Below are 24,904 nucleotides of genomic sequence, written 5' to 3' on the forward strand. Positions count from 1 at the left end.
AGTGAATAGAAGACCGGCCCTGGAGTCAGGAGGACAAGAGTTCAAATCCAGCCTCAGATACTTAACACTTACTAGCCGTGTGACCTTGGGAAGTCACTTAACCCCAATTGCCCTGCCTTCCCCACTCTAAAAAGAAAAAAATAAAGTCAGATGCTACTGAAACGATTGAATAGCAACAATAAGAATTCAACAGATAAAAGGAAGGAAAGGACCCTCAATTTAAAATAGATGGCAAGCAATCCAGCCTGGTGCTAAGCCTGGAGGATACAAAAAAAATTAGAATTGGACAAATGTAAACTAATGACTCCATGAGACATAAGAAATAATAACAAACAAATGCAGAAACAGAAGAAAATGTGAACTATCTTATTGGAAAAACAACTGAACTGAAAAATAGGTCAAAGGGACATAAATTTGTTTTTGTTTTTTTTAACCTTTCTTTTTAAATAATATTTTACTTTTTTCTGATTACATGTAAAAACAGTTCTTAACATTTGTTTTTAAAATTTTGAGTTCCACATTCTCTCCCTTTCTTCCTCCCTATCTCCCTGATTTATAAGGCACACAGTTTGATGTAGATTATGTATACATGTGCAGTCATGTAAAACATATCTCCATCAGTTTTTTCTCTGGAAGTAGATAGCATTTTTCATTATAAATCCTTTGGAATTGACTTATATCTTTGTACTCATTTTAAGAGCCAAGTCATTCACAGATGATCGTATAATATTGCTGTTACTGTGTACACTCTTTTGGTTCTGCTCACTTCACTCAGCATCAATTCACGTAAGTCTTTCCATGTTCTTCTGAAAGCATCGTACTCATCCTTTCTTATACCACAAGAGTATTCCAATGCAATCATATACTGCAACTTGTTCAGTCATTCCCCAATCAATAGGCATCCCCTTAATTTCCAATTCTTTGCCACTACTAAAAGAGCTGCAATAAATATTTTTGTACACATGGGTCCTTTTCCTTAATTTTTCTTTTTTAGTTTCTTTGGGATACAGACCTAGTAGTGGTATTGCTGGGTCAAAGGGCATACAGAGCAAGGTGCTGAAGGGGTTCGTTGTTTCCTTCTCCAGCTCATTTTACAGATGAGGAAACTGAGGTTAACAAAGTTAAGCGCCTTGGGTCACACAGCTAATAAGCGTCTGAGGGTGAGTCTGAACTCAGTTCTTCCTGATTCCAGGCCTGATACTCTCTACTGTGTCACCTAGCTGCTAAGTAGATGCCTACAGTTTGGAAAGCTGACTGGAAGGGAACTGAGAGGTTAAACAATTTGCTGGGGTCTCACAGCTGTTCTGTGACAGCAGCTGGACTGGACCTGGGTCTTCCTGACTCCAAGGTTGGCTCTCTATCCACTCTGCCATTACGACTTGTGTCTGTAGTTTTGCCATGAATCAAAGTTAAGCTTCTAGGACTATTATCTTCTCCTTAAAAAAAATCAATACAACATTTCTTGAATTCCTACTATGTCAAAGGCACTGTGTTAAGCACATCAAAGAATATGAAGGAATAAAATAAAATACTCAAGGAATTTGAAAAGTGAACTTTTCCAAATGTCATATTTTAATGTTAACACGGTTATTGTTGGTAATCACATTTGACTTTAATGACCAGTATGATTTAATAATAATATATTTAATTTAAAATCTAGTATGATTTGATTAAATTATTTTAAAATGTATATGGTAAGCTCCATTATTTTGAAATTCTTTCCAAGCTCTTGATTCAGTACTGATAATTGCTAGACATTTCCATGGAGGGTCTTTTTCTGCAGTCTGACCTTCTTACTCTTATTTATAATCACAAGTCATAATTTTCTGTTTGTGACATTACAGCTGTTTCTATGGCAACAGCATCTAGTGTTTCACACAGAGGCATTGACCTCCTCATTTAAAAAAGAAAAAAAATGTGGAGAGAAGGAACATTGTGGAAAGAACTGCTAGGCAGCAGAAAGGTGGTAATAATCATTTTTGTTAGAGAAGGTGCTGCTTAAAAATATTTCTCTCTTCCCTTTTGAATCACTTTTTAAATTCTGCTTTCAAAAAGACATTTTCCCTAAGTGAAAGCTGTTTTATGCCCTCCCCTCCTTCATAACATGTGCCACTATGGTAAGGGTGCTGGATTTGGAGCTGGATTTGAATGGCAGCCCTGGGACTTCGCTCCTGTATGCCTTTGGATAAGTGACCTCACCTCTCTGCATCAGTTTCCTCATCTGTGAAATGTTCAGGGGGTCTGTGAGGTCAAAACTCTTCTCACAATAATATTTAGAAGTTTTCATTTCAAATATGGTAAATACCGATAGATAAAACACACAAACAAAAGCTCTTTGAGAAATCTTCAATAAATGTGAAGAGGTTCTGAGAACAAAAAGTTTGAATTCCAACAAGACTGGATCATCTGTAAGGCCTCACTCAGTTTCTATTAAAATAATCTCTATTATGTAACAATTATAAACAGTTATTTTAAAATAGTTTGTCTCTGCCATAGCCCACTTTACTGGGGTGATGGCATCATTTACAAAAGAATTGCAACAATAAGGTCATTGTTAAAATAAGGTTGTCTTGATGAGGCGAATTCTCCAAAGCCCACGGGAACTCACTTCCCTAAATTACAGCAAAATTCTCCAGATGCTTTTTAAGTCATGCGTAGTGAGTAATACACAATCTTAAAATTGGATTTCTTTCTGTATAACACGTACATTATGGGACTCAAATCATGGTAATTTAAAAATCCAGCATAACCAGCTTAAGATCATCAAAATCAAACTTTTTTATTAAACTTCTATCTTCAGTTTGTCCCATTATCTTCTTAGTTAATACTTCTTAATAAGAACATATAGCAAGCATTTATGTAGTACATTTTTGACATCACAAAGTTTTCCTTTAATGTTTAAATTTATATTTAGTGTGGTTTACTTTCAAATTGCCCAATTAGGTGGCACAGTGGGTAGAGTACCAGGTTTGGAGTCATTAAGGCTTATCTTCCTGAGTTCAAATCTGGCCTCCGACACTAACTGTGTGATTCTGAGCAAGTTATTTAACCCCGTTTGCCTCGGTTTCCTTAGGAAGATGGTAGTAATCATTTTGGGGAAAGAAATGTTAAACCACTACAGTATCTTTGCCAAGAAAACTCCAAGTGGAGTCCCAAAGAGCCAGACATGACTGAACAACAATTTTCAAAATACGTGTTGATTGAGCCAGCTCATTTGTTATAGACTGTCCTCTACCTGGAGCAGTGATATTCAAGTGGTGCAGATGTATAAATTAAGATGCTTGCTTGACAAGGTTGAAGGGAAGAGATTTCTTAGATCTAAAAAGGAAAATGGAAAAATGATTCAAATTCACAACATAAAATACCGATTAAGGAAGAAATAGCAAAATTTTGCTAAGCAAATAGCAAGGGAAGAGAAGAAGCAGGTAAACAAGAGGGACAGAAGTTTGTGGCAAGATTTTTAATGAAAAATTGTTGTCTTTGAAAAGACTGTAATTGATTTAAGGGGACAAAATTCAGATAAGAATAAAAGATTAGCACAATAGGGTGCTATACCCTCGATTATTTAATCCATTTCTAATGGTTCATCCATCATTTCTGAGCATCACTTCTGTATCCAACCCATTTCTCTAATGAAATATAGTCCCAAATCACCAACTGTTTCTTGAGCAACTCCAACTCTAAGAGTTGAACTCAGGAAGATGAGTTGCCCAAGTTGCCCAGATGTCCTGCAAGAATTTAAAACTCAAAAAATCTAAACCCCTCTTTTCCTAACTAACCCTTCTCTCTGTGGAAGGTACCATCATCCTTCCTGCTACCCAGATCTATAACCTCAGAGTAATCCTGAATCCTTCCCTCTTCCTCATTCAACACATCCAGTCAGTTCCTAGGTCTTATAGTTCTTCCCATACAACATCCTTCTCCCCTTTCTTTAGTCTAATGGCAGCCCCTCTAGTTCAGCCTTTATTATCTCTGATTTGGCCTTTTGGCTTTCAAGTTTCTTCCCTCTCCAGTCTGTCCTCTCCACAGTTACCAAACTTTTCCACCTAAAGTGTAGTACTGACCTCATCTCCTATCCTTAGGTCAGACTTCAGCCAGTAAAGTATAATAGAGATATCAGTGAGCATCAACTCAAAAAACTTAATCTGAAGTTGTTTTCTCTACTACTTTACTGTAGTTATGGTTAAATAAAAAGTAGCAAGTTTCAGGGCATGAGTTAGATGTTTTGAAGTCCTAGGCCAAATCTAAATTGTAACACCATCCCATCCCAATGTAATCTTTGATCACCTCAAACACTTTAAAAGTTTACAAGAGGAGAAACAAGAAAATGAATTTGCATATAGTAAAATGTTACAGTGGTTGGGTTATCAGATTTCTGCCAGTTGTTTAGAATTCTCTAATGTTTCTGCATTTTGGTTAAAATGAAAGTTTTATTTCTGAGAATTTCTAGATTTCCCCAAAAATTTATTTCCCATTAATACATCCTCAACCTTTCTACCTTTCCTTTTAATACTTTAGTGTCTGAATATTATAACAAAGTATGTTCAAATGTATCATTAAAAATGATTATTATTTTTCAGTGTGGACCATTAGAAATTGTTACATTAGGCAGACATCAGGTAGTGAGCTGTCAAAGTTATTCATTTTATTGTTTTATAGGCATAAAAAAGAGAAGCTTTATCTAAATTTAAAGAGACATCCTCAGAAGGTTAGCTATGTGGTGAATTTTTTTCAGGCACAACTCTTGAAAACCATCGAATAAGAGTTGGAGTATTTTAATCTGTATTGATGAGGGATTTACCTGCACAAACAATATCATACATCCTTGAATTGTTAAAGTGAGAAGGAAAAGAACTAGGCTATCTGGCCCCAGTTCTTTCATGGAGGGAAGCAGAACATCACCTAAAATAACAGAGTTATGACCTAGAGTAAATTATTTTTTAAAATATCTCTTTTTAATATTCCTTTAAAACATTTTATTAAGTTCCAAATTCTCTCTTGCCTTCCCACCCTTCCCCCACCTGTTGAGAAGGCAAGAAATGTGATATCAATTAAACATGAAATCATGCAAAACATATTTCCATATTAGTCATGTTACAAAAAAAACAAGAAAAATAAAATGAAAAAATTATGCTTAAGTCTGTAGTCAGTGTTCATCAGTTCTCTCTCTGGAGGTGGATAGCATTTTTGAATCAAAAGTTCTTTGTAATTGACATATCTTTGTATTGATCATAATACTAAGTTATTCACAGTTAATCATTGTGCCATATTGCTGTTACTGTGTATGCTATTGTTCTGGTTTAGCTCACTTCACTTTGCTTCAGTTCATTTAAGCCTTTTCAGGTTTTTCTGAAAACATCGTACTTATCATTTCTTATAGCACCAGAATATTTCATCACAGTCATATACCACGACTTATTCAACCGTTCCCCAGTTGTTGGGCATTCCCGCAGTTTCCAATTCTTCGCCACAACAAAAAGAGCTGCTATAAATATTTTTTACATATAAGTTCTTTTACTTTTTCTTTAATCTCTTTGGGATACAGACCCAGTAGTGGTGTTGCTGGGTCAAAGGATATATACAGTTTTATAGCCCTTTGGGTATAGTTCTAAATTGTTCTCCAGGATGGTTAGACCAATTTGCAGCTCTTTTGCTATCAATTTGCTGACAGTGTATTGGTGTCCCAATTTTTCCACATCCCCTCTAATATTTTCCATTTTTCCTTTGTGTCATGTTAGCCAATCTGATAGGTGTGAGGTGGTATCTCAGAGTTGTTTTACTTTGAATTTATCTAATCAATAGTTGGAAGCAGCTAAGTGGCTCAGTTCTAGGCCTGAAGTCAGAAAAACTCATTTTCCTGAGTTCAAATTTGGCCTCAGACGTTTATTAGCTTTGTGACCTTGGGCAAGTCACTTAACCCTGTTTGTCTCAGTTTTCTCATCTGTAAAATGAGCTGGAGAAGGAAATGGCAAACCATTCTAGTATCCTGTAAAGAAAAACCAAATGGTGCCACAGAGAGTTGGACACAACTAAAAAAAATCAATAGTGATTTTAATTTTTTCCTGTGACTATTGATAACCTTAATTTCTTCTTCTGAGAACTGCCTTTTCACATCCCTTGATCATTTATCAACTGTGGAATGACTCATATTTTTATTAATTTGACTTAGTTCCCTGTATATTTGAGAAATGAGACCCTCATCAGAGAAACCTGCTGTAAAACATTCTTCCCACCCCCCATTTTCTGTTTTCCTTCTAATCTTGGCTACATTGAATGTTTGTACAACCCTCTTTTAATTTAAAGTAATCAAAATTAGGGGGCAGCTAGGTGACGCAGTGGTTAGAGTGCCTGAACAGATAGCTTCATCTTCTATATCTGGCCTCAGACACTGATTAGCTGTATGACCTTGGGCAAGTCACATAACCCTGATTGCCTTTGTTCCATAAAATGAGCTGGAGAAGAAAATGGCAAACCACTCTAGTATCTCTGCTAAGAAAACCCCAAGTAGGGTCATGAAGAGTCGGACATGACTGAAATGACTGAACAACAATCGATATTATGTGTGGTCCTCTCTATTTGTTATTTAGTTATAAATTCTTCCCTTATTTATATATCTGACAGGTAAAATTTTCCATGCTCCTCTAATTTGCTTATGATGTCACCCTTTATATCTAAATCATGTACCCATTTTGACCTTATCTTGATAAATAATGTAAGATGTTGGTTTCTACCTAGTTTTTGCCATACAGTTTTCCTGTTTTCTTAGCAGTTTTTTGTCCCAAAAGTATGGATCCTTGGGTTTATCAAGCACTAAATTATTATGGTCATTTACTACAATGTGTTGCATACCTAATCTAGTCAGTTAATCCAACATTCTATTTTTTAGCCAGTACCAGATTGTTTTGATGATTAATGCTTTATAATGCAGTTTGAGATCTAGTATGGCTGGACCACTTTCCTTTATATTCCAAGTCACCCTTGATATTCTTGACCTTTTGTTCTTCCAGATGAGTTTTGTTATTATTTTTTCTAGCTGTATAAAATAATTTTTTATTGTTTTGTTTAGCATTGAATAAATATATTAATTTAGGTTAAATTGTCATTTTTATTATGTTCACTTAATCCTACCCATGAGAAATTAATATTTTTCCATTTGTTTAGATCTGACTATTTGTGTGAGAAGTGTTTTGTAATGGGGTTCAAGTAGTTCTTTGGTTTGTCTTGTCAGGTAGACTCCCAAATATTTTATATTGTCTGCAGTTATTTTTAATGGAATTTTTCTTTCTATCTTAGCTGGACTTTGTGTAATATATAGAAATGTTGATGATTTATGTGGATTTATTTTATATCCTGAAACTTTGCTAAAATTATTCATTGTTTCAACTAGTTTTTTAGTTGATTCTCTTTTCCTCATTGCCTGTTCTAATTCTTTCAATTTCTTTTACCTGTCTTATGGCTATACCTAGCTTTTCTAGTACAATATTGAATAATAGTGATGATATTGGACATCTCTGCTTCACCCCTGATATTACTGGGAAGACTTTTTCTAGCTCATCCCCATTACAGATAATACTTACTCCTGGCTTTAGACAGATACTATTATCATTTTAAGGAAAGCTCCATTTAAATGTATTCCTATTGTTTCCAGTGTTTCTAACAGAAAAGATTATTGTATTTTGTCAAAAGCTTTTTCTTCATCTGTTGAGATTATCATATGATTTTTGTTGTTGTTATGATAAGGCCAGTTATACTGATAGCTTTCCTAATGTTGAACCAACCCTGCATTCATGGCATAAATCCCACCTGGTCATAATGTATGTCTTGGTAGTATATTGTGGCAGTCTCTATGTTAGTGTTTTATTTAAGATTTTTGCATCAGTTTTCATTAGGGAAATTGATATATAGTTTTCTTTCTCTGTTTTTGCTCTCCCTTGTGTCATAAAAAGAATTTGGTAGAACTTTTTTTGACCTATTTTTCCAAATAGTCTGTATAGTATTAGAATTAATTGTTCTCTAAAAGTTTGGTGGAATTCACTTGTGAAATTATCTGGCCCTGGGAATTTTTTCTTAGGGAGCTCATTGATGACTTGTTCAATTTCTTTTGCTAAGATAGTATTATTTAGATATTCTATTTTCTTTTTTGTAAATCTGGTCCACTTTTTTTTTTATAAATATTCATCCATTTCACTTAGATCATCACATTTATTGACATATGATTAGACAAAATAGCTCCCAAAATTGCTTTAATTTAATTTTCATTGGTGTTGCATTCTCTTATTTCTGATAATGGTAATTTGACTTTTCTTCTTTCTTTTAGTCAAGTTAATCAATGGTTTATTTATTTTGTTATTTTTTTCTAAACCCAACTTCTCATTTTATTTATTAGTTCAAGTTTTTTTTTTAACTTTTAGTTTGATTAATCTCATTTTCAGTATTTCCATTTTGGTGTTTAGTTGAGGATTATTAATTTGTTCTTTTTCTAGTGTTTTTAATTGCATGCTCACTACATAGTTCTGTTCTTTTATTATTGTATGCATTTAGAGATATAAATCTTCCCCAAAGTACTGCTTTGATGGCTGTAATGCGAATGTAAATTTTAAAGATCTTCCCTGCCCCTAGGCTAATGTGCACCTGAAGCCTGGGGTGGGGGAGGCTTGTTTTTCAGTAGATACTTCTTGATTGGCCAGTGAGTCAATAAGGTTGTTACATTCTCTGAGCCAGGAGAAGGCTATATAAGCCCTGAAGTGTAGCTTTGCTTTGGGACTCACTTTGAGAAGTGTTCTGTGATTTGATCTGAATTCTGGGAAGCCTTTGTTGAGAGTCCCCTGGCTTTGAAAAACCCAGATGTGGAAACCCAGATGTTGACTAGGTATGGATGTAATGGTTGGACAGTTTGGAAATCTGTCTACTTGATGTTTCTGTCTTGATAATTATGCCTGTATACTTTGAGGTTCAGGGTACTGACCTTTTCTCCTGAACAAGGTAAACGATATATGTCTGACTGATTAAAGTAAGCTTGTTAACCCATTTTGAGTTGCTTTCCTTTAACAAAGCAGATCCAAGAACCTGTATGGGCAGCAAACCCTGAGGACGCGCTTGGGGTGCTTGCTGCTACAATGGCATATCACAAATTTTAGCCTGTAGCCTCATTGTTGTCATTTCTCTTTTATGAAATTATTGATTGTTTCTATGATTTGTTCTTTGAACCACTTGTTCTTTAGGATTAGGTTATTTAATTTCCAGTTAATTTCTAATGTTTCCACAGCTGTTTAGCTTTTTATTGAACTCAATTTTTATTGCATCATGTTCTGAAAAGGGTACACTTAATATTTCTGCTTTTATTCATTTGTGAATTTTTTTCCCTCTTTTTGGGGGGAGGATAATTGGGGTTAAGTGACTTGCCCAAGGTCACACGGCTAGTTTTGTGTTAAGTGTCTGAGGTCAGATTTGAACTCAGGTCCTTCTGACTCCAGGGCTGATGGATTCACTGTGCCACCTAGCCTCCCCTCCCCATTTGTGAATTTTTTATGCCTTAATTCATGGTCATTTTTTTGTGATGGTGCCACGCACAGCTGAGAAAAAAGTTATCCCTGTTCTCATTCAGTTTTCTCCACAAATCTGTCATATCTAACTTTTCTAAGATTCTTTTCATCTCCTAAACTTCTTTCTGATTTGTTTTATGGTTAGATTTATTTATCTCTTAAGAGGAAAGTTGAGGTCCCCATTAGTATAGTTTTGCCTTTAATAATTCGGATGCTATGTTATTTAGTACATATATATATATATATATATATATTTAGTATTGATATTCTTTCATAGTCCGTGGTACCTTTTAGTAAAATGTAGTTTCCCTGCTTATTTCTTTTAATTAGGTCTGTATTTCCTTTTGCTTTGTCTGAGATGTTGATTGCTCAGAATCTGTTTTGCTTCTGACCATTGCCTCTCATGATATGCTTCTTTTTTAATCATCCTCTCCCTTATCTTATCCTTTCCCCTTCCTGCTTCTTTGTTGGATAAGATGAATTTCTATACCCAACTGAGTGTGTGTGTTATTCCCTCTTTAAACCAATTCCAGTGAAAGTTAGGTTCAAGTGTTGCCTGCCACCACCACCCCCATTTTTGTTCCACTGTAAAAGCGGTTTCTTATGTATCTCTTCTTTGTGTATTAATTTTCTTGATTCTTCCTCTAACTTCTCCCAATGCATCCCTCTTTCTTACTCATCCATTTTTCTCTTTAGATCGTCCCATCACAATCAATTCAACCTGTGCCCTCTGTGTATGTATACACCTAACTGCCTTAATGATAAAGTTTTTAAGAGTTTTATGTGTCATCTTCCCCTATAGAAGTATAAAAAGTTTAACCATATTAATTCCCTTGTGATTTCTCTCTCATGTTTACCTTTTTTATACTTCTCTTGAGACTTGTGTTTAGATGTTAAGTTTTCTTTTCCACTCTGGTCTTTTCATCAGGAATACTTGAAAGTCCTCTATTTCATTAAATATTCATTTTTCCCCTGAAGGTTTATACTGTTTTTCTGGGTAAGTGATTCTTGGTTATAATCCTAGCTCCTTTGCCTTCTGGAATATCATATTCCAAGCCCTTCACTCCTTTAATGTAGAAGCTGCTAAATTTCATGTTATCCTGACTGTGGCTCCACAATATTTGAAATGTTTCTTTCTCACAACTTGCAATATTTTCTTCTTTACCTGGGAGATCTGGAATTTGGCTCTCATATTCTTGTGAGTTTCCATTTGGGGATCTCTTTCAGGAGGTAATTGGTAGATTCTTTTGTTTTCTATTTTATGCTCTATTTCTACACCATAAGAGCAGTTTTCCCAGATGATTTTGTGAAATATGATGCTTAGGCTGCTTGGCTTTCAGGTAGTTCAAAAATTCTTAAATTATCTCTCTTGAGTCTGTTTTCCAGGTCAGTTGTTTTTCCAATGAAACATTTCACATTTTCTTCTATTTTTGTCATGCTTTTGGCTTTTTTGATTATTTCTTAATGCCTCATGGAGTTATTAAGTTCTTCTTGCCCAGTTCTAATTTTTAGCCCACAAAATGAGCTTTTGTGCCTCTTCTCCATTTGGCCAATTCTATTTTTTAATGAGTTCTCATCAAAAATTTTTCTTTTCTTTTTTTTTTAACCATTTGACCAGTTCTGTTTTTTTTAACTTGCTCTTCAGTATTTTTGGTACCTCTTTTACCAATTTGTTGATTTGCTTTTCATAATTTTCTTTCATCAGTCTGATTTCTTTTCATGATTTTTCTTCTGCCTTTCTTATTTGATTTTTTAGATCCTTTTTTTCAGCTCTTCCAGGAATTCTTGTTGGGCACGCCTATGTGTAGGGGCATATTTCCAATTCACATTTTTCTTTGCGGCTTGGTTTGTAGCTGTTTTGGCATCGTTGTCTTTTTCTGAGTTTGTGTTTTGATCTTCTCTATAGCAGCTTTTTGTATCTCTTGGTTTTTTTTTTTTTTTTTCTTTTTGGAGGGGGGGAAGTAGGGCAATCGGGGTTAAGTGACTTGCCCAAGGTCACATGGCTAGTTTGTGTGTGTGTGTGTGTGTGTGTTAACTGTCTCAGGCCACACTTGAACTCAGGTCCTCCTGACTCCAGGGCTGGTGCCACCTAGCCACCCCATCTCTTTTGTTTTGATCTTCTGCTATAGTAGCTTTTTATGGTCAGATCTTGTTGTTTGCTCATTTTTTATGACCATTTCTTTACCTTTACCTTTATGTTAAAGTTGGGCTCTGATCCCTAAAGGAGAGTGCTGTTCCAAGCTTTAGTAAGGTTTTTATGCCTTAAGTCATGATTAGTTTTTGTGAAGGTGCCATGCACAGCTGAGAAAAAGTTAAATTTTCTATTTCCATTCAGTTTCCTCCAGAATTTTCGCCATGCTGCTATTTACAGAGCTAGTTGGGGAGGTCGTTAGCTTTTGGGTGCTTCCAGGGTGGTCTGATCTGAGGAGGGGTCTGGTCACTGTTCTCTTGGTTTGCACCATGCTCTCTTCATAACCACAAGTGCTAATGTTCCTTTTGGCCCTGGAACTGTGCCCGGTCCCTGTTCTCCTGCTGCCTCAAGCACCGGTGCTCCTCTCTGCTTTGAAACTGAGACCGGGGCCTCTTCTCTCTTACAGCAGCAGGCACTGTTTCTCTTCTTCACGCTGGGAGCTGCCCCCTGCATCTGGATATGCACAGTGCGGTGGAGTCCTGCATACAGTGCCAGCAGAGGGTCCCCAGCACCCCGTCTCTGAGCTGAAGGCTCACAAAGCTGTTGCTGCTGTAGCTGTCTCAGCTCCCCCCACAGCCTACTGCTGGTGTTGTGACTGCCTGGGCTGCAGGCTGGCTGCCCCCCAGCATCACAGTTTTCTTGATTACAGATTGAGGGTTAGAAGGGGACTCTGAGGTCATTTAGTTCCCTCCCCTCGTTTTACAGATAAAGAAATGGCAGCAGTGGAATGACAGTAGTAGAAATTGCACTGATTTTGTTGTCCCAAATAATACATGCTTAGGAAATGACACTGAGAGTTATTCCTTTTCCCATAAGGTTCACATCTGGAAGAAGCCCTGTGGAATTCTCGCACATTTACCTCTGATAGCTTCCTGGTACCAGAAGATTCAGGAAGTGCCTGGAGTGAAAAGAGCTGCATCTGAATGCAGGATCCAGTTTCTGCAGTTATCAGACCTCCTGCCCACCATGGATAAGCCCTCACCAGTTTTGAGTGAGAGCCCTGAAATGGAGGAGAAAAACTGTATGCATTTCATAGGAGGACCTAGGCCAACCATTTCCAAACTGATGGTAATTAAATGCTTATGCCGAGGTTATCTTTGAAAACGTTGGCATTCTCTTTGTGAACATTTTGTGTTCCCCCAGCCCCCATCTTTTATTGATGCCCCTCTCATTTTCAGTTACAATTTTTATCTTGGTCACTTTTTACTAATTTTTAGATTATTGTTGTTCTTTTGCTTTTCATTGAATTTTTATATTCCTTAAATTTATAGGAGTATTTTATATTTAGCCTCCTTCATTCCTCCCCTTTCCCCCCTATTTTCTCTTATATTCCTTTCCATTCTTTCCCTTCCTTTCTTCCCTTGCATTCCTTTTTCACCCTTCTGAATATTTAACCTAATAATTCTGTGACTATAACTATTCACCTGAAAATTTCTTGTTGTAAGACTGACTTTAGTTGCTTTGTGTTGCATTAAAATATGGGCACTTAGGACAGTGCTTGGCCCTTAGTAAGCATTTAATAAATGCTTGTTGATTGACTAATAGTCAGCAGCCCTCTGAAAACTCAGCAGGCAGTGAATGGACTCAGTTTTCAAGATTTCTGCTAGTTTTTTTTTTTTTAATTTCACTAATGTTTGAATTTTTTGAAAGTTTTATTTCAGTGAACTACTTCTAGTGCTACCTTGTAAGTGTTCACATAACTTCATTAGTTATTTTATAAGATCATAGATGTAAAGTTGGAAGGGGACCTTAAAGACCATCTAGCCAAACTCCCCTCATTTTTCCAGTGAGGAAACAGACCTAGGGAGCTAAAGGTTCTATAGGCAGTAAGTGGCAGAACTCATGAAGCCAGACCCTAACTGCAACTCCAAAGTTCTTTCGACTTTCCATATAACTGAATGAATTTTCTCCATTACAAAGAGTGAAGATTTCACAAATTTGCTTTCATTTTTATTACCATTACCATACAAAAAATATTTCTCTGTTCGTTTGAAAATTAGTTGAGGATTTATTTGAATTGTGAATGTTCTCAGAGGCAATTTGGTGCCATCAGTGCAAGTCTCACAGTAAAAATGAAGCTCGAAGACAATTGTATTGCTAGACAGGCCGGGAGAGGGCAGATGCCCCCTGAAATTGAGGGCCTCACTGTGTCCCTGCAGCTAAGCCTTCTTCCAGGCTCTGTTCAGCTTGTTCATTAGTAAAAACCATGTTTAGTGATTAAAAAATCAATTTTGGAAGACACCATAAAAGGAATGTCTTAGGTTTGATTTGCCTTCATATTGTCATATCGATTAGAGAATATCCTGGAATGTAACTGTTGCCTTTTTTAATCTGCAGCTTAGTCTCCTGGTGAATTTGAAAATAGTTCCTTCTCAGGAAAGTTGTTTGGTTAGTGCTAAACAGTCATCTTCAGATATCTGCACAATAAAATTTATGTTCATCTGTGGCTATTCATTACTAAATGGGATCCTTTTTTGTTTAGGTGCTTCATTCTGAGGCAAGGAATAGTAGAAAGTTGTATGGTTTGGCTTTGGCTTTGTTGTACCTGCCACTTGCATACAAGAGCACTGTAATGAACCCCAAAAAGAAGTTTTGGTTTTCTCTGCATAAAGTTAATTTATAAATAGAGAAAAAGCAATAAATAAAAATAAACTTTAGCAGTAGTCAGTGAATTATATAATATTTAAAATAGGAGTAAACATTTGTGCAAATGTGAAGGGAACCCTTCATTTATTTCTTTTAAGTGATGGCTGTTTCATAATGATGAAGGAGACAAATCACTGGGCTAAGCAGTCAAGACTTGGGGTCTAGGTCCAAGACCATTCCATGGTGATTCCTATGTGCTCTATTAGACCTTAAATCAAAAATAATTTATTTCTTATTGTTAAATTGAAAGCAAGGTAGTAGGGAGATACTTTGGGGCAGAGACCTTTCCTGGGATATTGTTAAGTCCTTCTTAGGCTGCCCTCTTGTGTTACCAAGGTGCAATGCCTACGTAGATATACAGAGCCAGTTTTGGATAGATTTTTCTTTGTTAAGTTTTCATCCTTATCTTGGTTTCACCCTGATGCAGTGTGTTTTTAGGTAGAATGTTCCTACCATCAGTGCATTCTCAGGAAATATGTTTGCAAAACATGATGCTGTAGGAAAAAAAATACTACTTTCTCATAAATCATCTTAAAAATGATCTTTAAATTACCTCTTATCTCGGACTGTTTGTGTTCCTTTTTATTAATGTATGCAATCCTGAGTTGAATATATAGAATATACAATATTTTAGTATATTGATGTGGAAAAGACATCTTTTCATTTTCTAGAAAAAAGGCATTGAGGCAAAGTTTTCTCCCCATCCCTGCCCCAACTGGACCCTTGATTGGAGCAATCTACCCACAGCAGTAAGTCCAGAGGAGGGTGAGTATTTTCCTTTCTGTTCTTGAGTTTTCTTTTCTCTTTTAACATGTACTCACATATATTTTAATGTTTCCAAGCCCAGTGTAACTACTAAATTTCACTTGTAGAAATGTATCACTTGGTTCTCTGAGACAGCTGCCTTCCTCAACTCATTTCAAAACTTTCTGCGCCTTTGAATCAGTGAAAGGAAGTAATTGTTGGTACCCCCATTCTTAATGACTTCGCTCTTTTCCTGTGTAATAATAAGATCAGAGATCTAGAGTTAAAAGGTCATCTTAGAGGTCATCTAGTACAACCCTTTACTTTTACCAATGAGGAAACTACCTGCAACTTTCTAAACTATTTTTATGATTATTCATAGCATTTAAAGAGTTTAAATTAAATAGAAAAGGGTTAAAATAATACCTTTTGTATTGTGCATTATGTTTATTAAACTTGGGACAACCCCCCCCCAATATTCTTACAGATGATTTCAATTACCATTTCTTTTCATAATTTCCAATAGTTTAGGTTATTTCTAGCTGAAATCCTGTTATTGATGGGTTTGAAATAAGAGTTCCACTCCATTATTTTAGATACTTTCTCTGCTAACAGTCATTGACAGAAATATTCTCTAACATTTAGGTTGATAGTCTTTAAGACAGATCAACAATTTGGTGTTTCCCAGTAAGATTTGAGAAATCTTAAGTGAGAAAAACTAGGATTAGAGTGTATATACACTCTGGTATAAAACAGTGATTTGTGAAAGTATGAGTATTTTCCACTTTAAGAATATATTAGTTGTATATGACTAATTAATTTGGTTTTGACATTGATCCAATAATGGCTTCTGTCCAAGAAAACATTGAGTCTACTTAAATTAACCTGATACTCTAGGATTGATCTGCATTGTCTTATCTAAGTGTTGTCTGCCTTATCTAGCCTTCCTTTCCCTCTTGGCCCCCAACTGCCCTAATATTAAGCTAAACCCTTCAACAGCAGCCTGGTGCCAGTAGCCATTGTACATACACCTGGCTAACATCTGCCTGGCATTGAAGATATCCTCCTCTAGGTATCATGTTAAAAGCTGTCTGTCAAAAGACTCTTTCAAGGTTGCCGGCTATTTGTTTCTCTTACATAAGCGTGATTTCTTAAGTTTTGGTGTTTTTTGCTTGTGGCGTCCTAATTCTTCCAACTGTTTTGGAACTTAACTGTTGTGCAGAGTCTGTAAGCAATGTCATTGCTGCAGTCTGCAGTTTTAATCTGCTACCTTGATACCAAAGCAGATTTCTACTGGGGGAAAAAGTGAGCCCAAATTAAAAAAAGTTAGCCTGGTAGAGAAGGAGACTCAACAGGAACTCATCTCCTTGCCCTTGTATTTCTTGTTGATCTACTATTTTTTTTCTTGAAGTAAATTATGAAAAAGATAAGTTCCTTTGTTGCATTATCTAATCACCTTTACATCATCATACAGATCAGTTTCCATCTGAAAAAGATGAAGAGTCTACATCATTGAAAGAATAAATTCCATTCCACAGGCAGTTAGTCAATACACATTTAGTAAGTGCTAAATTAAGTTGCTGCTATATGCTAAGAACTGTCCTAAACACTGGGTATGTAGAAAGAGACAAAAGACAGTCCTTGCCCTCAAGGAGCTCACTGTCTGATAGGGGAAACAACAAACAAATATATACAAACTAGCTACATACAAGATGAATAGGAAATAATTAATGGGGAAGGCATTGGAATTAAGAGTGCTTGGGAAAGACTTCCTGTAAAAGATAAGATTTTAGTAGAGACTTAAAGGAAGTCAGAGTAGCAGCTCTGGTTCTGTTCCCATGCTGTCAGGCTCCCTTCTTAGGTACTCTTGGTTCCTTTGATGTCCCATTAACTTTCATAGCTGTCTGGACTGAGAATTATGTGAATTATTCCTCCAGGGTAATAGGAATGTAGGAGAACTGAAGAACTGAAATGGAGAAGAAATGAACTTTAATTTTCTCATAGATGATCCTTACTTGGATCATCTTATCTTCATTAAGAAACTATAGAGTAACAGCATGGGAGGTTTTCATTGCTTGGGAGATCTTTCTTTTCCTTCCTTCTGTGTTCCTTGTGTATCTTCCTCAGTGGCCACTGAAGCTGGTTTCATCTGCACATACCTAAAGGAGGATCCCTGGAGGCTTGGGAGGAGCAATCCACCTTAACTGGGGGTCTGTGAAACTATATTTTTAGTTTTTCTTCATTGTGTTTTAGCATAAAGGTTTCCTTTGTAAATCCTATGTATGTTTTTATATTTCTAAAAACATCATTTTGATTAAAGGGTCCAAAGTGTCAACAGACTGTCAAAGCAATACATGACAAAGATAAGGCTAAAAAAATCCTATTGTCAATGCAAAATGTGATTCTGAGAGAGCATTTGCATAAAAGATCCTTATTGTTCCCCTTCACCCTAGATTCTTAGAGGAAAGATGTGAAAAACCGCAGAGCTATGTCAGGTTCTCCAGGTCCCACAAATGAATTACCTTGGGGGGACTTTAATAAATTAAGGAAAGAGGGATGGGAAAACTTGACCATTGATTAATTTCTTCAGTATTCTTTAGGGAACAGGGGAGATCATCTCAGAGTTAGATTAAAGTTGAGGGTGCCTGGTGCTGGCAGTATTCCTTTCCCTATCATTTTTTGACTGAAAATAATGGTGGAAGGAGGGAGCCTATGTAAATTCCTTAAGTTGATGACATTAAATCAAACCTCTCTTACTGTGAATTCATTTGATATAATATTGCTGGTTTAAGTATCTGAGGGATCATAAAAAGCAAAGAGATTCAGTGAGTATATTAAAAAAGCAGTTTCTAAAGTTATAGATATTTTTCTGTCATGAATTTAATTCTTTTATTGTTAATTTTATACTGGAAACTTTTCCTTTCAACAAAAAATGATTTATGCCTTTTGATCCTCAGAAAAAATAAAGGTATATGTTTGTTTTTATGGTGTTTGTAGTTGGATTAAGATAATACAATTCTGACTTGTGTGGATTTCAGCGCCTATCATTCAGTAAGTAAAAGTACCATCATTGTTATTAACATTCATATGAAATGAGAATAGAAGCAAACTTTTCCAATGATCATATGTTACCTTTCATCCATAATTTAGTTTGATGCCAAAACTTTCACTTAACAATGTTAATTATTAAGTTTATTTTCTACCAACTTTAAGACACCAAATATTGAGCCTTCCTGCTTGGTTGTTGGCTATGTAGTTGCTGTTTTACCTGCTAGTGATCATGCAGCATGTTAGGCATTGCAGCCTTTTTAGTGGATCAAATTGTTTTTGTAAATATTTACTGTTAAAAAGAGAAAGAATGGTAATGGCAGGAACAGTAGTACGTTTTCAAATTGCATATATTCTTTTCTAAGATGAATTCTTATCTTCAGTAAGTAAAACAGGCTTGAGGCATTTACACAGGCTTTGGGGTATATTACACAGGGGATTTATTGTGGGAGGCTATTTATTATATGTAAGGCTGTCTTCAAATATCCTGCCTTATAGGTCAGCTTCTCCTGTAATGAGATTTTTTTTAGGCAGCTGAGCAGCAGAATGGATTGAATGCTTGACCTGGAGTCAGGGAGACCCCAAAGTTTCCATCAGATTGATTCTTTTTCTTTGTTTTCGAAGAGGATTAAAATGATGTAACTGTTCTAGAGTCAAATTTCAGTGTGTCTGCCTGTAACTGATCAGACCAATACCAGCTTGTCACGTTCGACCATAGGTTGGGCACAAATAGTCCATGTGAGCATTTTGGATGGATTCTCTAAATTTGCACATCTTTCATTTCTTTGGGGCTATTTTATTTCTCCTTTGCTCACAGAGCATAGCATCTTCTCTGATGTGGGCACACCATGCTAAGTGGCCCTGTGCCTCCCATGTCACACAGTTAATTCCAATATTCTTAAAAGAATCATCAAGTTGACTAGTTGTAGAATTATTACTTACTCATGTGTCTCCATTGGCACTGAGTAGTTGAGATGCATCATAGGTCTTTAGCCTATAAATAGCCATCAGGGCCTCATAAAAGTACTTTGGATTATTACTATCAGCATAAATTCGATTTCATTTGTCTTCTTACTGAGCCCCGAATCCTTCGTCTCTCAGCTTTGCTTGCACTTTACTTTTGATTGAATTAAGTGCAGCCTTCTTAGCGATGCATGAATTATCCTGCTGGTAAACCCTGCAGAGTTCTTGTTTTTCATTTAGCAGCTTCTGAATTTCCATATCATTTTCATCAAACCAGTTTTGGTGTTTGTGAGTGTTCTGACCCAGGTGAGCAAATGTGGTACTATACACCTGATCTTTAAAAGCTGCCCACTCCTTTCCTGCTCCACTGTTGCCACCCGAGTGTTGGCTCAACTTTCCCTCCAAGTTAGCAACAAACTGTTTCTGCTCAGAGAAGAACGCTAATCTCCTGATATTAAGTCTTCTGGTAGTCATTTTGCCTTGGGGACCCTGCTTTTGTTGAATGCAAATATTTAGCTTGCAGTGGATAAGTCTGTGATCAGTCTAGCACTCTCTGTCACACATTGCCTTTGTCACTCTCACATCCTGTCTGTCTCTTCTCCTTACAATCACACAGTATTTGCTATGAGGGTGCATCCACAAAGTTTTATTGTGTTTAGGTAAACAGAAGACACTGTTGGTAATGAGGAGGTCATGAGATGCACAAGTCTTCAGCAGTAAGTAACCGTTGCTGTTGCTGTTTCCAAATCCATTTCTCCCTAGGAATCCCTGCCAAGTTTGGTAGTCTGAGCCTTCTCTAGCCTTAAAGTCACCCATAATTATAAACTTGGCCTCTTTTGGCACATTGATGATAAAGGTCTCTAGGTCTTCATAAAATTTTTCTTTGACCTCGTCAGGGTTCATCATGGTGGGAGCATAGGCACTGATGATGGTGGTGTGACATTTTCCTTCAAGTGACAATTACATTGTCATGAATCTGTTGTTCACTTCTTTAGGTAGGCATACAAGCTTATTGACTAGATTAGTTTTGACTGCAAATCCTACACCAGCTTCACAGCACGCCCCCTCACTGTGGCCACTCCAGAAAAACTTGTATCCAGCTTCAGCTTCACTAAGCTGACCTTTGTCTACCAGCCTTGTTTTACCCAGTGCTGCTATTTGGATGTGATACCTGCTGAGTTCTCTTGCAAGAAGAGCTGTTTGTCTTTCAGGTTTACTGGATTTTGTGTTGTCTATAAGTGTACACACATTCCATTTGCCAATATTGAGTGGAATTGTCTTTGCAGACGTTTTTGTACATTTTTTTGGTGTTTCAACCACAGAATGGGATTCCCACCTGCTATGGTAATCAGGCCAGTGTTGGGTAGGCAGACAATTTTTAGGGCAACTTTTTTAGCCCCTTCCTCACACCAGCAGGTGAGCAGTGCAGTCTTTAAAAGGCTGCTCAGGCACCCAGGGGGTTGCCAAATGTCACTGCTGCTTCGAGTGTGAAGACAATTCTATGGCCTGGGCCACCTATGTGCAGGGTTATGACTACAGTTCCCAGTGTATCCACACCTGCTGCTTCATCACTTGCCTGTCACCACAGGAATTGAGATAGGTGAAATTGTAAAATGGTGTGGGTGATGTCTTTTGATTCATGCATAAATTGGATTTAAGTGAGGCAGAGCTGCCTGAAGTTATTGGCCTCACTCTCTCCTCCAGAGTTATCACAGTCCAGTGACTGGTGTTGGCTGGAGATTCAGTGAATGACTTTGGCATCTTCGATGTCTAACCACTCCATAGTGCCTGCTTCAGCTGCCTTCATATTTTCATCAAAATTTTCATCAGATGGTTCTCATCCACCAATTCTACCAGGGGAAGTCTTCAGATGTTTGGGGTAGACACTCCCCTAACTCACCAGTGGGTTTGAGACCCCTTGGTCACCCTCACCCTGGTTTAGCCTGTCTGCCAGAACAGTTTACTGGGGTGTGGCCACTGCACATGTTACAGCTACTTGGAGGCACAGGTGAGAGTCAGGTGGATCAAGTGAACTCGAGTTGGAGAACAGCCCTGAAAGAGGCTTGGCAGCCCTTCCTGAGCACAGCCTATACCACATGAGATACTTGGTATCTGTATGACCTTGAGCAAGTCTCTTAACCTTTATTGGTCTCAGTTTCCTCAACTGCTAAATGGGGATAATAATAGCACTCACTTTGCAGAGTTGTTATCAGAATAAAATGAGAGTGTATGTGTAAAGCCTTTTGTAAACCTCTAAGTGCTATATAAATACTAATCACTTAAGAACTGTATTTTGACATTCTTTGATTTCTTTCATTTTGACATTCTTTGATCTGGTTAAAAAATAACCCTTTATTATGAATTAGTAGTGTTGAATTGAGATTTCAATGCATTTTCAATATTCTGAAATTTACTCTATTTTGTAACAAATATTATTTTATTTAGTACATCTGTTAAGATGCAGTACAGAAATAACCAAAATTATTAATCCTTTGCCCCCTAGAAACTCCTACTATATCCTTCTGCCCTCTGACCTCTGATTAGAAGGGAGGTGGTAGGGTGTAGCCTTTCAGCTGCAGACTCTAGTGAGAGGACGGGGTTCTAATTCTGCTTTTGAAATGTACAGTGTGACTTTGGTAAGATCACTTATGTTTTCTTTTTTTTTTGGAGGGCAATTGGGGGATCACTTGCCTTTTCTTGTCATCAGTTTCTTTATTGTTAAAATGTGAGGGTGTTGATCTAGACATCTCTAACTCTGTGATCCTGTGATTCAATTCCAGTTTGATCTCCTCCCCTAAACATCTTGAGCAATTCACTTCATTCCCTCTGTCTTAGTTTTATCATTTGTAAAATCAGAAATGTGGACTAGATAGCTCTACTCATTGTCTTTAAAGAGAAGAGAAAAGGTTAAGAAACAGAGTGTTTCTTCTAGAAATAGCTAAGGGATTGATGTTCTCTTAAAGGGGCATCTTAGGTACAAGGAGAGACCTGTAATCTCATTGGAAATTTAAAATAAGACATTAGGAAGCATTTTATGGAGTTTCACTAAGAGAAAATGCTGAGTGATGTTGAACTATCACAGTTACAGAGAGTCTTAAAAATCAACATTGATTCTTTTTTATTCAGGCTGATTTTGGTGGCCTGGAAGAAAGGACAAGCATCACTACGTGTTTTAGTGCATCCTTACTAACCTTGTAATTGATTTGCTCTGTTTTATGCTTCTTATATCCTACTAGATAGAAAGTTTTGTTTTTGATCACTAATAAAGCTTTTGTTTATTTCTTTAGTAGGTTATTTAACAGCAGCCTACAGTAGCTTAACTATAGTAACGATGATTCATGTGTATGTAGTGCTTTATGGTTTTTAAAATACTTTCCCCACAAGAAGAAATATTATTATGATTCCAACAGGAAACTGAGGCTGGAAGATGTCCAGTACCTCGTTCCAGGTCTTATTCTAATAAGAGACAGAGCTAGTTTTACACCCAGGTACTCTGAGTCCAGATCCAGTGCTTTTCCCCACATTTAATTTTCTTAGAACTGTTTAAAAAGTAGTGTTTTAGAATTTGGCCTATGCTGTCTTCTTCTATAGCTTCTGTAAGCACAGAAAAATGAAAGGCAGTTGAATTGGTCTTGGTAAACAAATTAGGAAGTAACCTTTGATGATTGAGCTGTGAGCATTTATTTGGCGCTCAGTCTTGGCACTACTTGCATTGATTTCTTCAGATTTTGATTTTCACTCTTAAGTCCATTCTGACTTTATGTTACTGAACTTTAGTCTATGGAATTGTGAAATGTAGCAGACTCTTCCTTTCCAAATATGTTTGCTCATTTGGAATTCTTCACTGTTTTATCCTCCCAGCACATGCAGTAAATCATGATAGGTTGGTGTTCTTGTATAAGGGCAAATAAATTGAATTTAAATGTCAGAGCCTAGTAGAGTATCTCTAAGGAAGATTCCACTCTTCTCTTTTCTTTATCTCAGATGTTATGAAATACAAAACTGGCTTTTGAGTTACAAAATATACAGCAAGGTGAACTTGAAATAAAATCCATTCCAGATTTTGTTGACAATCTCATAGACATGTGTGCAGGTGTGTAGTGGGTGGTACATCAGATATTAGATTCTGTATTCCTCAGTGCTATTTTAGCTACAGCATTTTTACACTTTGACCAAGTATACTCAAAAGGTTCAGTAATCTCATCTGTTTGACCCTTCCCTTCATTGATGTGGATTGCCTGCCTGTTCTGTGTGACTCTTATTCTCCCATGCCCTTTTATTTAAACGGGGTCCATACAGCATGGTAGAAGCCTTCCTCTTTTTCTCTTGACATCCCAAGATGAAGGAGACTTAAAAAAAATATGATGGAAAAAATGAGCCAGTGATCCCCAGATAATTCATATGGAAGACAAAATGGGTCGTAGACATTTCAATTAAACTGATCCCCTTCTCCCTGGATTATCATGATAATTTTTCTATGCAACCTGGCTCAGCTCTTGAATTCTCCAGACAGCTTTTCAACTCCTGTCCTAGTGACGACTTTCTCCTGTCCTCTTACTACCTCTTCCTTTTCAGGACCTCCACTTAAGGAAGCACCCCTGCCATCCAGGCTTTCATCTAACTAGGTCTTCCTGGTTCTCCAGACAGTTTTTCCACCTTGCCCCCACAGGCACCTTTTTCACTCCCTTTCATTTGTTGTCTTCATTCAAAAATGTAAGCTCCTTGAGGGCAGGGACTGTCATTCTTTTTGTTTGTATTTGTATTGCCAGTGCTTAGCACAGATAGTATCTGTCTGGCTGTCTATCCATCTATCTACATCCTGCAACCATTGGTTTTTAAATATTTGTTTGTTTGTTTTGTTTATATTTTGGAACAAAAATTGAAGGAATATTTTTTTTTCAATTTTTTTTTTTGCTTTTTGGAGGGCAGTTGGGGTTAAGTGACTTGCCCAAGGTCACATGGCTAGTAAGTGTTAAGTGTCTGAGGCTGGATTTGAACTCAGGTCCTCCTGACTCCAGGGCCGGTGCTCTACTCACTGCTCCACCTAGCCATCCCTAGGAATATTCTTTTTAAAGGATTTTGGTACACATCAAGAGGAAGGCCTATGAATAAGCACAAGAATTTAGATTATGAAGTTGTCATTTCTCTGCATTTTAAAACATTGTACTTTTTAGAAGAGCAGAGAATGGGGATGGGGAGAGAGAGGTTTCTATCATTTTATTAAGAGATTCCCCATCTTCCAACACAAAGGTTTTGCATGTCTTAGCTATGAAATAAATGCAACTATGGTTGATGTTCAACTCCACGATTTAATAGTGATTTTCTATTCCATCAAGACCATTGAGACCATAAGTGATGAAAGCGTTTATCTACCTTACTTTAAATTTAAAGCAAAATCCTGCTACAGTTAAAATGTATGTATACATTAGCATAGGAGGTGTTTTTGTTGATATCTATTAATAACACATCAGCAGAAAAACAGATAAGTTACTCTTCACTTTGTTTGAATGGTGGCTTTTTGAATGTCAAAATTCTGGATTTAATTGAGAATATAGAAGCAAATTGTCTGTTAAACTGCTTCTCTTGTCCCCGTTCCACCAGAATAATCCCTCACAAATGTGGAGCTAACATAGCCAAAGTCTGCGCCTAGGAGCCAAAGCCATCAGCAACATGAATATGAGTCTGTCCAGGAAAAGAGATATTTCTTCCAAAGAAACTTTTTCACCAAAAATTCTTATGCCTGCTGAATGCTTTCATAAACTATGGCCTA

At 36.8% G+C, this 24,904-nt stretch overlaps 1 protein-coding gene across 3 annotated transcripts in view; it reads left to right on the top strand.

Moving 5' to 3' along the window:
- GSTCD (glutathione S-transferase C-terminal domain containing) overlaps nucleotides 1-24,904 on the top strand; it is a 196,000-nt gene that overhangs the window by 43,340 nt on the left and 127,756 nt on the right. For all 3 annotated transcript variants that reach the window (XM_069094733.1, XM_069094751.1, XM_069094742.1), the window contains exons 4-5: nucleotides 12,550-12,801; nucleotides 15,051-15,144. In XM_069094733.1, coding sequence (XP_068950834.1) covers nucleotides 12,550-12,801; nucleotides 15,051-15,144 — 346 coding nt within the window. The remainder of the gene's footprint in view (nucleotides 1-12,549; nucleotides 12,802-15,050; nucleotides 15,145-24,904) is intronic.

The sequence above is a fragment of the Petaurus breviceps genome, unplaced genomic scaffold (genome assembly GCF_028583685.1).
Source record: "Petaurus breviceps papuanus isolate PSGF00001 unplaced genomic scaffold, PetGlider_PUasm1.0 126, whole genome shotgun sequence".
In the NCBI taxonomy this organism is placed as follows: Eukaryota; Metazoa; Chordata; class Mammalia; order Diprotodontia; family Petauridae; genus Petaurus; species Petaurus breviceps.